Source organism: Triplophysa rosa, linkage group LG23 (assembly GCF_024868665.1).
Source record: "Triplophysa rosa linkage group LG23, Trosa_1v2, whole genome shotgun sequence".
NCBI classification, from domain to species: Eukaryota; Metazoa; Chordata; class Actinopteri; order Cypriniformes; family Nemacheilidae; genus Triplophysa; species Triplophysa rosa.
Window position 1 is genome coordinate 18999238 of NC_079912.1, and position 14232 is coordinate 19013469.

A 14232-nucleotide genomic window follows, 5' to 3' on the forward strand; every position below is an offset into this window, starting at 1 on the left:
ACAGACACCGTGTTAAGAGATGGTTAAATATATTGTTTATTATACGGGATCATTTACATGTAACTCTGGTTTAAAATTGTGATACCTGTACTAGAAATTCCACTGTGGTTTATATAAAACAATACAATAATACGGTGATGCAGATCAAGTTTATGGAAGATACATGTTTTGTTGTACTAGGCTTTAAATACATGTAGTGTAGAGAAGCAGAGCTACAACGACCCCAGGACAGATTCAGACACAAGTCACACATGTTTCAACATCATTGCATTAGATAAGAAAACATCGAACCAAACTGGATTCTTGATTAACATCTACATTTCTCGACTATATTTCTCTTTAAAGCGACAGTTCACCCAAACATAAATGTTTACAGAAAACAATATATAAATATAGAGAAGGATATTTGGAAGAATGCTTGTGACCAAACAGTTCTTGGCCACCATTGACTCCCATAGTAGGAAAAATGACAATGGTAAGTGCCCCAGAATGTGCTTTCCTACATTCTTCAAAATATCTTCTTTTGTGTTCAACAGAACAAAGACATTTATAAAGCAAATTTTCCTGCTAAGGGAGTCAATGGTGGCCAAGAACTGTTTGGTCACAAGCATTCTTCCAAATATCTTTCTGTGTGTTCATCGGAACACAGACATTTATACAGGTTTGTAACAACTTGCGGGCGAGTAAATGATGACAGAATTGAGATTTTTAGGTGAACTGTCCCTTTAACCAATGGGTCAAGGTGATTTTTAGCGGTCCACCAACACTTAACAACCAGAGCGTGTGCAACTACTCGTGATTTTAAACCTAACAAATATCTCATTGTAAAATGTTTTGCTTGAAACGTATTTGTGCCACTCAGTTTGATGTTTCTCATCTAATGCAACAACATTAATTCATTTGCATTTTGTTGCGTCTACGTACTGTATGTTTGTGGGTCACCGTGTGTTGTGTGGTCAGCAGATTCATGCAAGACAAAAGGAAGACGCCTCAAACTTACAGGCACTCCCATGAAAACAGCAAAATAAAACAAGTGATGCTCACATTCTTCTAGAAGATCTGCTCCACATTGAATTGTACCACCTAGTTCACCCAAAAATGAAAATCCTTTCATCATTTATTCCTTCTCGTGTCATTCCAACCCTGTATGATTTCCTTTCATCTGCAGAACACAAAAGAAGATGTTTTGAAGAACGTTGAACTGAACAGCACTGCACTCCATTGACTTCCATTGTATGGACACAAAACCACGGAGACATTTCTCAAAATATCTTCTTTTGTGTTCCACAGGGAAAAAGAGAGTCACATTCATGAGGGTGAATAAATGAACATAGAATGTGTATTTCTGGGTGAACCTTGTATTCATCCGCCGGGAAAGTAAATGTAAATATGAGTATGCCACGTCTTTTAAATGAGTTGATTTCGTATTCACGTCAGCATGTTGTTTACAGTCTTTGCCACTTAATATAATGAATTAGCATTCAACAACTATTGAACAGATTCGTTCCTCGTATTCTATGCGTTTGGATGGATCTGAATGACTGATTACACTTATAAAACAGATCAATCTCAAGTATTATTCAACAACGCTCCATCTCCACACGGCCTAGCGGACGGAAGTTGAAACACTAAGCAAATGGCTGGTAACTCAGGTTGTATTGAAAGCGTTCTTTGTGTTGTTTACCTGACAGCTAATAATTAAGACTTGAAGGTAATATACGGTATTCATAAACACATTATGCATATTATTGCACTTATATACACACAAAATATGAACATAGACAAACATTCTGAGTGACTACACGTGTTTTCCGTTACTATCACGGGGCTAAATTCAGTCAAACCGCGTTCTGCGTTAAAGCTCAGACAGTTATTGTACAAAAACCTGCCGAGATTCACACCTCGGCCGGATCAACTAACAATCAGTTGTTGTGCAATATTAAAATGCTTTCTTTATCGAGATTTAAGGCGGCTTGATCAAATTAGGCCCACAGTGTTCATACAGCATTAAAAAAAGCACAAAATACACTTCAGGGTGAAGGACCATAACAGCATCTGTACGTCTTAAATCGTTGGAAAGAAATGGCATGAAATCGACCAGGATTATTATCACATTTCAAACAAACAGTGGCTGTAATAAAACCTGAGTTTTGGTTTGGAAGTGTTGCCTTTATCTACTTCATGATGATTTATTATAATATCGTTTCTATTCAGGTGTGGATAGATTTTTTTTTGTAACTATTTAACACGTGGACTTACACTTGGTTTGGAGTCTATCAGATATTTCACAGTTTTCCGTGGAACCCTAAACGTGGCCTCGCCGCCCGCGTCATCAACAGGCGAATTCCTCGAAGTTGCCTATAGCCGGGTGACTAGGTAGCACGTTCGGCGCGAATCCGAGACTGTCCGAGTGACTCCGGAGTGTGTCACATGTGCTCTGAAAAACAAGAAACGGGAAATTGGGAACGGGGGGGGGGGGGACAAGGAGGTCAGATGACGGTCGGAGGTGATTTTTAGGATGATGACAGACAAACACGTTTATATATACGGAGAAAGAACGTAACAATAAACAGACAGGAATGTAATGAAAAATGGGAATGTGACCGTATGGGGAAACAAAACATCAACCGATGAAGAAATAATGTTTGTAAAGAAAGTAAGAAGGACAGAAGCATGAATGAAGGGGGTGGGAGGGAAGAAGTCTTTTTTTAGTCTCGATTTATTAGCTCCATAAATTAACTTTCAGTACTTTCAACTGAACGTCATGTCGTTCTCTGTGTGTGCGCCGTGATGACGTTACAAAATCTCGCATGTAGTGATGTCATTGCCCACTGGTTTCATAACAATAAAGCAATTTTAGCCTTTTAGACTCAAATTTTGTCAAGAAATTCAATACAAATAGTCTCGAGCCTTCATTGACCATCATGCAGTTATTAACTTAAAGGGACAGTTCACCCAAAAATGAAAATTCTGTCTTCATTTACTCACCATCAAGTTCCAAATCTGTATGAGTTTCTTTATAATGAACACAGAGAAAGATATTTGGAAGAATGCTTGTAACCAAACAGTTGTTGGCCACCATAGTACTGTAGGAAAATGCTTTATAATTGAGTTTGTTCTGTTGAATGCAAAAGAAGATATTTTGAAGAATGTAGGAAAAGCAAACCGTTCTGGAGCACTTTTGACTACCATTGTCATTTTTTCTACTATGGTAGAAGATCTGTTTGATTACAAGCATTCTTCCAAATATCTTTCTCTCTGTTCATCAGAACAAAGACATCCGTACAGATTTGGAACAACCCGAGGAGTAAATGAAGACAGAAGTTTTATTTTTAGGTGAACAGTTTCAGGAATGTTTTGGGTTCAAACAAAATAAGGTCTTTGTGACTCAATTTGTAAAGTCAAACAAAATTTGCGTTTACAGTAATGCACTTCTACAGGGTACAGTAAGTGTTCAGGTGCGTTTCAAAATAAATATTAGGTTCTTATGATATTACGTGAGTTGTTGTAATGATGTCGAAACGGACCTTTTCATGCTTTCCTGGGCAGAAATAACCTCTGGTCTTTATGAGTTACGGATTTGTGTAAAAGCTTGTTTTGGTATTCCTGCAACTTTATTTCATGATGTAATCCACATCATCCACAGATTCATAAAACTTGTTATGAACCCAGAACGTTACCAAAATCCTCAACTGTATTTCTGAATCTAAAAGTAGACCCTGAAAATAACAAGAGCCGAGTATAAAATCGCAATAAGCAAAACTTTCTTTGGCAAGACATCCAGTAGGCTTTAATATTTCACAAGAAGCTCGCAGACAGACTTATGAGACGTGTTAGGTAAAAATAATTATACTGTCTGAAATTAAACCTGCCAACTCTTTCACTGGAAAGCTTTTTCTTTGACTAGTTTGTGACTAAAATATTCAAGTTTTAGGATTGCAGTCTATACTTTGTGAAAACACAAAATTCTTTCATCAATTAATCGGATGCAAACATGTTGCTTATGTTCCAAACAATATGTCAAAAACAAACAAAGCGTTTAGTTCCAAAAAGAGATTACTACGTTTTTAAAAATCCGTGGTTTATTGTGTTCGCTGCGTTATTTTTTGTTATTACGGCTTAAATCAAAACAAACCAACTGCAGTTTGATTGATATTCATTGGAGTGCACAATAAAAAACATGATATTTGAAACATTGTAAGAACGGACTTATCTAATTTTGGAACCAAACTCTTCAAATATACACATGAACAAGTGTTCAACTAAATCCAAACCATTCAAAAGGAATATTTTTCTAGGCTCTATCAAACATAGCTTCATGTATAACCAAAAACCCTTAAAGTGTTTTATGACTAAATAATAAACTCATCGAATAAGCAGAAATTGTGTGTGATAGTTTGCTATTCCAAACAGTCTAAAGCTCAGGCGACCTAAATATATACTGAAGATAAACCAAAGCCTTGGAAATAAAGCATTGGATTCACAGCCTAACGCATTAGTGCAAAACCAAAACCATTTTGGGGGGAAAAGGGATCAAAACCATGAACTGTTGGGGAAAACAGAACAGAAGTAACTGAGAATACAAGCAAGCGAGAGCCAATTCATTTTACCTGAACTTGTGCAAAACATCATCTCCATCTTGAAGGCTACAAGGTTTTGAGAAAGGGATCTTAGAATGCAAATGACATGGCTTCCCTTTCATCCACAGCGTTTACTGTAGATTCTGCATGGGGTGAATAATGCTGTGTGTTTCAGGAATGACACAATGAAATTTTATTAATGGCATTGCTACCTGGGGACATGGTTAGGCGTGACACCAGGGCTGGTGGGATTCTCGAGGAAATCCTGGAATACACATGATGGAAAGAGATGAGGATGACCAAACCCAAGCCCAGGCCAATTCAGTTCCACCTGACGTTCAATAAGCGGTGATGCGTTTCACCTGCGAGTGCTGCTTTGATCTGAAACTGAATTGACCTTTGACCCTTGTCCAGACTTATGACAAAATAATACAGGGTTGAAGAAGCATGGAGGAAAAAACGTGTCGCTCGTGAATACTGTTTGATCTCAATCATTTCGCTGGCTGTGACTGACCTGAGAACAGTCAGTTCTCACAACACAATTAATACACAGCACATAAATACAGCGTGTTTCTTGACGGTCTAGAGGTCAGGCGAAGCTAAAACTCTATGGTCATTGCTCTCTGGAGAAAATGACATCTTGGCAGCGTGGCGTGCCGCGGCATACTAAGATCAATTGATACTGTGTGTACACAGTAGTCAAATTTCTAAAGGTGATCGATCAGCAATGCCCGGGTGAATGTTGGGATAATGATGTGTAGATCCGTCTGTGGCGATGATATGATACAATCATGGTGAATGAGACCGTTTTGAATCTCAGGCAAACACTTGCATCCTATACTACTTTTCAAAATGTGGTTTCTCATAATCTTAAAAACCTTTTGACGTCGAAATGCTTGACATTAGTTATGTGGAGGAAAATAGAATGGTGCCAACGCATTTCTATGTCATTACAAAACTACAACAATTGTATTTTAAAGGGTTTTTGAAATGAAAGAATTGGACTAAATAACGAAGAAAAAGCAGCCAATGAGCGCTCAGAATAGAAAAAGATCAAAGGGAGACTAGACTGAAAATGATCAAATATTTATGTCTCTTTTAGTTTACAGTGTCTTATCATCATTCTAAAACAGGGAAATATGAATAAAGAATCAAGTATAAGTAAACGACCTTGAACTTTTGAACCGTGTATTGTATTCGCCTTTAAAGTGATAAAAAGTTGATTTTTAGTTCAAGTTGTATAAAAGGGCATGTATTCTGTCTAACCTACAAACCCTGATAAAAAAAGATAAAAAAATCTCATCTGAACCAGCTGGCAGGATGAAATATTATCCTGTCATTCTAAGAAAATTCATGTAGTTTTATTATTCGGAACAGGAATGTCTGGTCTCAGCATCTCTGACAGATGAATGTTTTACACCTAAAAACATGATGAACTTCTTAATGATGCAAGTAACAAACAACAAACCAGGATTTTAAATCGATGTCTAGCACACATTGTCCAGGTACATCTGGTGTGTGGGAATGATCTGTGACCTGGCTCATAAATATGAATTATGGACTACAACTGCCCAGTCATTTTCAGAGAAGTACACGGCAAAAACAATATTCTTACCGAGTGTTTTTGTCTCGAATTGTAGAACAAATGTCTTAACATTCTTAAATCAAGATGCTCTTTCTTGACAAGAAAAGTGACATTAGATTTTTAGTCTTTTTTTAAGGAGAAAAATATAAGTAGTTTATGATAAAAACAAGCCAAAAAATCTGCCAATGGGGTGAGAAAAATCAACTTGAACTTCTCAAGTACCTAATTCAAGTTGATTTTCTCACCCCATTGGCAGATTTTTGGGCTTGTTTTTACCATAAACTTACCTAATTCTTTTTATATTTAAATATTATTTTTCATGAAACAAGACTAAATATCTAAGGTCACTTTTCTTGTGAAGTAATTGTATATTGATCTGAGAGTTTTAGATGTTTTTAATAAAAACGAGACAAAAATGCTTAGTAAGAATGTCATTTTTTCCAGTGTAACTTAAAGTAACGATGAGGGGACGTGTGAAGTTATAATGTTTGCTAAAGTTTTATAATCAGGGCTATTCACACTGCCCTTAACCCTGGGTTAACTTGTCTTAAAACCCTGGGTTAGCATTGCTTCCTTGTAAATGAGAAGGAGGCTAGCATTGCTCAAGAGGAGCATTAACATCACTTATACTGAATGAAACAATTAAAGATCCAAAATAAGATTTTAAACATTCAAAAGAAAAAAAAGAATGGTTTAAAAATGCTGGATGTTTTTAAACCCAGTGTTGGGTCAAAAAGGGATGAACTCAACCCGTGGGTTGTTTGAACCCATTGTTTGGTCAGATATACAAGATTTTCTGGGTATTTTCCAACAGACTTTCCAAACGTTTTTGACCTACCGCTGGGATGAAAATTACATTTGTTTAAGTGCAATTACAAAAATGATAAACAGCGTGTTATTGTACCTGGAGTGATAAAACGTTTCTATGATTTTTTTCCGTATGTTTCAAAAGACCCAAGCAGATTTCCACAGATGGTCCAGCTGGTCTTTAAAACAGGCGGTGTGCTTGTCGCATTCTGTATTCGTTCAATAAATTACCATCATAAATATGCAAATAACAGAATTAAGCTGGGTGGATGAATGTACGGTGTTAAATCTGGAAACCCGACGGTATTAATTACTGAAGTATGAACAGCGTGAAACTGGGAACATGATAAACCAGGATTAAGGTAAATAATATCTAGTGTGAAAAGCCCATTTATGTACTGAACATTCGCTGGTTATACAATAAAACTATGTCATCAATCGTCTGCTAAACCGTGTTCACTGAATCTAAAGGTTTGTCTCAAGCAAACATGCTTAACATTTCTAATAGTGTCCCATTTACAGCTTTTAGAACTTTGTTCAAACGCAAACAGCACATCTGTTGTGTTCATCAAAAAATTCCCACAATTCCCCTCTCGCAGAATTAGAGCCAAAGACATAAGGCAGAAAAAAAAGCATGCAGCGGGGTCAGAGGATTAATGCAGACAAATAAAACACAGAAAATCAATCCTTAAACCATAAAGAAATGAAAATATAGTTTATTATGAACATGTCATTGGCACATGCAGGTCATCAGAGAAAGCACAATTACCAGATTATCACTGGCGCTCCGATGCGGCCGTCTCTTACGCAGAAAATAACCCAGAACCTTGTCCTTAAAAACCTGTGAAAATGGCGCAACATCCACATATACAGTCAGAAAGAATCTGTGAGCCGATTTCAGAACAACAAAAAAAACAGTTTTTGGAACAGGAATTGTACCTCATACAAGTAATCAAATATCTCCAGTATTGTCAAGACACTGGCTCCTATAAACAGACCCATCTGTCCACCAATATCACCTGAGCGAGAATACAGAAGAAATGACAAAACATGAAAGAAGACGCTAGCTTTAATATCGGAGCGAGTCTCAGAGGATTTCTGATCTCTGTATTATCTTACCGAGTAATCCAGCGACTTCATACGCTTTTTTCTGTTCAATCTTCTCGTAGTTCAGAGCCTCAAAGAAGATATCCAGCACTAAAATATTGTCCCTGAAAACCCAGACGAAAATGTTATTTCATTTAAAGTCTCAGTGAAATAATTTTTTTTGTCATGAAATATTGCAGTGTTTGTTGTAAATAGTTTACTTATCAGAAGAGCTTTATTGCCAAGTGTGCTTGCACACACAAGGAATTTTCTTTGGTGTTGGAAGCTTCTAGTACAGACATTCAACACAATGACAATACAATATAATACGATTTACAGTCTAAAAGATTCTAAATTGTGCATATATAAAATAAAGACTATTTTACAGAAAATGGGGGATAATAACATATAAGAGACATTGTACAGGGTAGTATATAGTAGAATAAACATATTGTATGTACACTTGTGCAAATGGATAATTTAGTAAGTAGAGGTAGTGTTATATGCATGTATACATAAGATGTAGATATAATAAGGCACTATAGTGCACACTATAGGAGTAGTGGAAGTGGAATATTGCTCTTAAGGAGCAGTTATCTGTTTAGGAGGGAGATTGCCTGGGGGAAGAAGCTGCTTCTGTGTCTGGAAGTCCTGGTGTTTGGTGCTCTAAAGCGCCGGCCAGAGGGCAGCAGATCAAAGAGTTTGTGTGCTGGGTGTGTGGAGTCAATGATGATTTTTCTTGCCCTGTTTTTCACTCTGGAATCGTACAGGTCCTGAAGTGTGGGCAGAGGAGCACCAATAATTTTCTCAGCACTACGAACTGTCCGTTGTAGTCTTCGTAGGTCTGATTTGGTGGCCGAGCCATACCAAACAGTAATTGAAGTGCACAGAACAGATTCGATGACCACTGAGTAGAACTGGGTCAGTAGCTCCTGTGGTAGGTTGAACTTCCTCAATTGACGGAGGAAGTATAACCTCTGCTGGGCCTTCTTTACAATGGAGTCTATGTGGGACTCCCACTTCAGGTCCTGAGAGATGGTGGAGCCCAGGAACCTGAATGACTCCACAGTATCCACAGTGCTGTCCAGGATGGTGAGGGGAGGAAGTGATGGAGGGTTCCTTCTGAAATCCACTATCATCTCCACTGTCTTGAATGCATTCAGCTCTAGGTTGTTTTGACTACACCAGGCAGCCAGCTGAGCAACCTCCTTTCTGTAGGCAGATTCATCACCGTCTTGAATAAGGCCAATGACTGTGGTGTCATCTGCAAACTTCAGGAGTTTGACAGAAGGGTCTGTAGAGGTGCATTCGTTTGTGTAGAGTGAATATAGCAGTGGAGAAAGAACACATCCTTGAGGAGCTCCGGTGCTGATGGTACATGTGCTGGATTTAAATTTTCCCAACCTCACTAGCTGCTGCCTGTTCGACAGGAAGTTAATAATCCACTGACAGGTAGAGGTTGGCACAGAGAGCTGGGTAAGCTTGGGCAGGAGGAGGTCTGGGATTATGGTGTTGAAGGCCGAGCTGAAGTCTACAAACAGGATCCTGACGTAAGTCCCTGGTCTGTCTAGGTGTTGTAGGATGTAATGCAGTCCCATGTTTACTGCATCGTCCACAGACCTGTTTGCTCGGTAAGCAAACTGGAGGGGATCAAGAAGTGGTCTGGTGATGTCCTTCAGGTGGGCCAGTACAAGTCTCTCAAATGACTTCATGACCACAGATGTTAAAGCAACAGGCCTGTAGTCATTAAGTCCAGATATTTTGGGTTTCTTCTGTACAGGGATGATGGTGGAGCGTTTGAAGCATGAAGGGACTTCACACTGCTCCAAAGATCTGTTAAAAATATTAGTGAAGATGGGCGACAGCTGCTCCGCACAGACTTTCAGGCAGGAGGGTGAGACATTGTCTGGGCCTGGTGCTTTTCTGATCTTTTGTTTGCGGAAAAGCTGGCAAACATCCTCTTCGCAGATCTTAAGTGCAGGTTGAGTGTCAAGAGGAGGTGTTAATGGTATAGCAGAGATAGGGTCAGGGCGGGTGTGAAGGGTGAGACTCTGCATTTCAAAACGACAATAGAAGTCGTTCAGGTCGTCAGCCAGTCGTTGATTACCCATAGACTGAGGGGATGATGGCTTGTAGTTGGTAATGTCTTTCAGGCCTTTCCACACTGATGCAGGGTCGTTGGCTGAAAACTGGTTCTTCAGCTTTTCAGAGTAGCTTCTCTTAGCTGCTCTTATCTCCTTTGTCAGTGTGTTTTTGGCCTGATTATACAAGACTTTGTCCCCACTTCTGTAAGCATCTTCTTTGGCCTGACGAAGCTGTCTCAGTTTCATTGTAAACCATGGTTTGTCATTGTTGTATGTTAAGCGAGTCCTGGTGGGAATACACATGTCCTCACAGAAGCTGATGTAGGATGTCACTGTGTCAGTTAACTCATCCAGATCAGTGGCTGCAGCTTCAAAGACACTCCAATCCGTGCAGTCGAAACAGGCTTGTAAGGCCCGCTCTGTTTCGCTGCTCCATCTCTTTGCTGTTCTTGCTACAGGCTTGGCAGATTTAAGCTTCTGTCTGTAGGTCGGAAGAAGATGAACCAGGCAATGATCAGAGAGACCCAGAGCTGCTCTGGGAACAGAGTGGTATGCATCCCGTATTGTGGTGTAACAGTGATCCAGAATGTTGCTGTCTCTGGTGGGGCATGTGATATGCTGCCTGTATTTTGGCAGCTCACGGGAGAGGTTTGCTCTGTTAAAGTCCCCAATAATAATAATAAGAGAATCCGGGTGTTGCTGCTCCGTGTCAGTGATGTAATCCGCCAGCTGTTGCAGCGCCGCGCTCGCACAAGCATGTGGAGGAATGTAAACATTCACGAGAATAAATGAGGAAAACTCGCGTGGCGAATAAAAAGGTTTGCAGTTGATAGAGAACGCTTCTAAGTACGAAAAGCACATTTTCTTCAGTGTTGTTATATCTCTGCACCAACCTTCGTTTATATAAAAACATAATCCACCACCACGTGTCTTCCCTGTTGACTCGGCAATGCGATCCGCTCTGAACAGCTGAAAACCCGGCAGATGTAACGCGCTGTCCGGTATGGTGTCATTGAGCCATGTTTCTGTGAAACACAGCGCAGCGGAGTTGGAAAAATCTTTGTTTGTCCTGGTGAGTAAGAGTATTTCGTCCGTTTTGTTGGTAAGGGAGCGGACATTCGCCAGGTGTATACTCGGCAGCGGGGTCCTAAATCCGCGTCGTCGGAGTCTGACGAGCGCACCCGCTCGCTTTCCCCGCTTGCGTCTTTTAGAGCGTTTGTACAGAGCTGCCGCTCCTCCGAGTAAAATGTCCAGTAAGACGTCTGAATTTTCAAAATTAGGGAAAAGATTGTAAGAAGGGCATTGCTTAATGTTAAGCAATTCGTCCCTGGTAAAGGTGATAGAAGAAGAGTAGCTTAAAACAGGAAAAACAAACAAAAAAGACATAAGTACTAGAGCACTCCAAACCGAGGCAGCCATCCGCGGCGCCATCTTGAAATAAAATGGAATATTATGTGGGTCATATTCTTTTTAAAATTCATGTACCCTCATAATCTTCAGTTAAAATCTGAAAATGCACTTCCGCCCTGAAATGACTATCCATCTAAGTCTAAGATGACGTAAATTAGACGGCTTGGGCGGAGCATTTGTTAACTCCTCCCCTTCAACTGTCAGTCCGCTGCCAGTTTCATTTCAAAATGCAACAGCTGTTTTTCATCCAATCAATTCGCAGTGAAAAACGCAAGCCACGCCCACTCATTTTCGCCTTTGAAATTCCTTTTCACTCGGAAATGTGTCAGAAAACGTTCGCAACTTCCGGTTCACGACTTAGTCTCAGATGTTTCTCCTAAAACTGCTTAAGAGAAATAAAAACAAATGTGACAATTGTTTAAATCAATGGAGAGTGTGGAGGTGTGAAATGAATGTCGATTGTAGAGGTCAAATAATCAGGATTTGATGAGAAATGTTCGAGTTCATACTAAGATCTCCAATAATATTGACTTTTGAATATTTTGACTTGACAAATCTGAGCTCAGTTTGACACATTGTTGACATCTCTTCTCAAACTCTCATGACAGACACATTTGTCACATTTCTAACTGTTTTTCTCAAGAGAAATATAGACTTAAGTTTCCATTTAATCTCATTTATGTTCAAGTAGAAACTGTTAAGATGTTATGTGCATTATGTCACAGTTTCACTGGCTTTAGTAGTATTTTACTGGCACCATTTTAACCTGCAACATGTGACTGTATACTTTCAAAAGCGGAAACTTACGAGATATACTGTTCCGTTTTGTTGAACTTCTTGGCGAGATATTTGGCCGAGGCCTTGCTGGGTATCTTCACCATCGATAGCTCTTTACCGTAACGCGTCATGTTGCAAGGTGTTTCACAAACGCAGTAATTGTTGTCCTTCTCCACCAGAAAATCTAGTCATTCAGATCACAGATTATGGATGTACTTCACATGATTCGATGCTAGTTTATCTGGCATATTTTACTTTCACTACTATGTGCTAAGAATGTAAAGTGTTTGACATTAGTAGTAAAGAAAGAAATGGCATCTTCTTACCCAAAGCCGGATCAGCACAGTCTTTGTACTGCTCTGGTGTGCAGACAGTAGACGTGCCTGTGCGAGACATCAAAAGATTGATAGTAAAACCAGAAACATTACACTGGAATCCAGTGTTGGGTGTCACTAGTTACCAAGTAATTAGTTATTGTAATTTCATTACTTTCCCCTTGAAAAAGTAAAGTAAGGGATTACTCTTATTTTTTCTGTAGTTTAATTACAGTTATGTAATTATGTGATGTAATTAAACTAAATACTGTGTGTAATATATGTGAGTGCAATAGTGAAATTGTCCAAAAAAATTAAGTCTAACTTTAATGCATTCTTTTATGTATCATTCTCACATTTGTAATACTTTGGTCAGTAAATAAGAATACTTTATATAGTTTTATATTATTCATTTGACTGAATTAAAAGAGCCGTTTCATGGCACTTAACTAATCAAGGTTTATATAGCATATAGAAAGTAATTAGTAATGAGTAATTAAATACTTTTTGGAGAGAGTAATTTGTACTATTGAATATGTAATTAGTAACTAGTAATTCATTACTTTTTCAGAGTAACTTGCTCAACACTGCTGGAATCAATAAAGCTCTTGGGAAAACTGCACATTTAAGAAAAGCTTATTAAGAAAATATTTTTTACAATTTGAATCAATACTAGTTATATAGGATGCTGAGTAATATATGTATTAAAAATAAGAACATTTCCAACAATTTAATGTCAATTTTTAACTTTTTTACTAGGTTCTTCATCTTATTGGCATGATATGCTTTCCTGCCAGTGAAGACGGGGCTTTATTATTGCTTTTTTCTAATATTCATTCATTTTTGTACAACATCACATTGTACCAATTCCCGTAGGATCAGACTGACTGTATGAACCAGAGGTTCTCCAATTCTTTTATTGTAATTTATTGCAATTGTAAGGCCCCCTTTGTGTAGGGTGGATTGCTTTGTGGCCCCCAAATAAAGTAATAATTTTGATTCAAATATTCAATGCTGGAACATGAATTCTTTTGGTTGGTTGTCTTATTTTTCTGATGTTTGATTTCACAAAATTTATAATAAAATTCTATTTTTAAAATGCCACAAAAACTGTCCCCCCCGGATCCATCTTGAGCTTGGGATATATAAACGCTAGTCAAAAGAGACACTCTATATAATGGTCATATTTTATATATCTTATATTACTAGTGTTCTTGAAAACGGGTGGTCATGCCCACCTGGCATATGCACCATCCTGCAGTTACAGTTCTCCAGCAGGTAACGCGTCTCGCAGTCGATGCGACAGGCCGTGATGCTGTAGGTGGAGAAGTACTCTGAATCCATGGCATCGGATCTGCAGTCGCCCCATGGAGGTGGAAGGTACTGGAGCTGGAACATGAAGTTTGATGCTGTTCAATAACAATGCCATGCCAAGAAATCTTGTTCCAATCAAAGGACTAACACAGGAGACCATCAGATGAATGTAAGAAACCCACAGAGCCACCGAGCAGAAAAACGTGTTGTGCATGAAATGAATCACAGAAAGTATAAAACATAAGGACAACGTACTGTAAATATGGAAAATAGAC

The 14232-nt window shown here is 38.7% G+C and overlaps 1 protein-coding gene across 5 annotated transcripts in view; it reads right to left on the reverse strand.

Moving 5' to 3' along the window:
* Positions 1-2: 2 nt before the first annotated feature.
* Positions 3-14232, reverse strand: part of asic1c (acid-sensing (proton-gated) ion channel 1c) — a 76447-nt gene continuing 62217 nt past the window's right edge. For 2 of the 5 annotated variants that reach the window (XM_057322188.1, XM_057322184.1), the window contains exons 4-12: positions 13882-14032; positions 12656-12712; positions 12360-12513; positions 8092-8183; positions 7912-7991; positions 7742-7813; positions 4793-4845; positions 4611-4646; positions 3-2437 (exon numbers count right to left, since the gene is read on the reverse strand). In XM_057322188.1, coding sequence (XP_057178171.1) covers positions 2359-2437; positions 4611-4646; positions 4793-4845; positions 7742-7813; positions 7912-7991; positions 8092-8183; positions 12360-12513; positions 12656-12712; positions 13882-14032 — 774 coding nt within the window. In that variant the 3' untranslated portion in view covers positions 3-2358. The remainder of the gene's footprint in view (positions 2438-4610; positions 4647-4792; positions 4846-7741; positions 7814-7911; positions 7992-8091; positions 8184-12359; positions 12514-12655; positions 12713-13881; positions 14033-14232) is intronic. The other 3 variants (XM_057322187.1, XM_057322185.1, XM_057322186.1) reach the window with 3 other exon arrangements.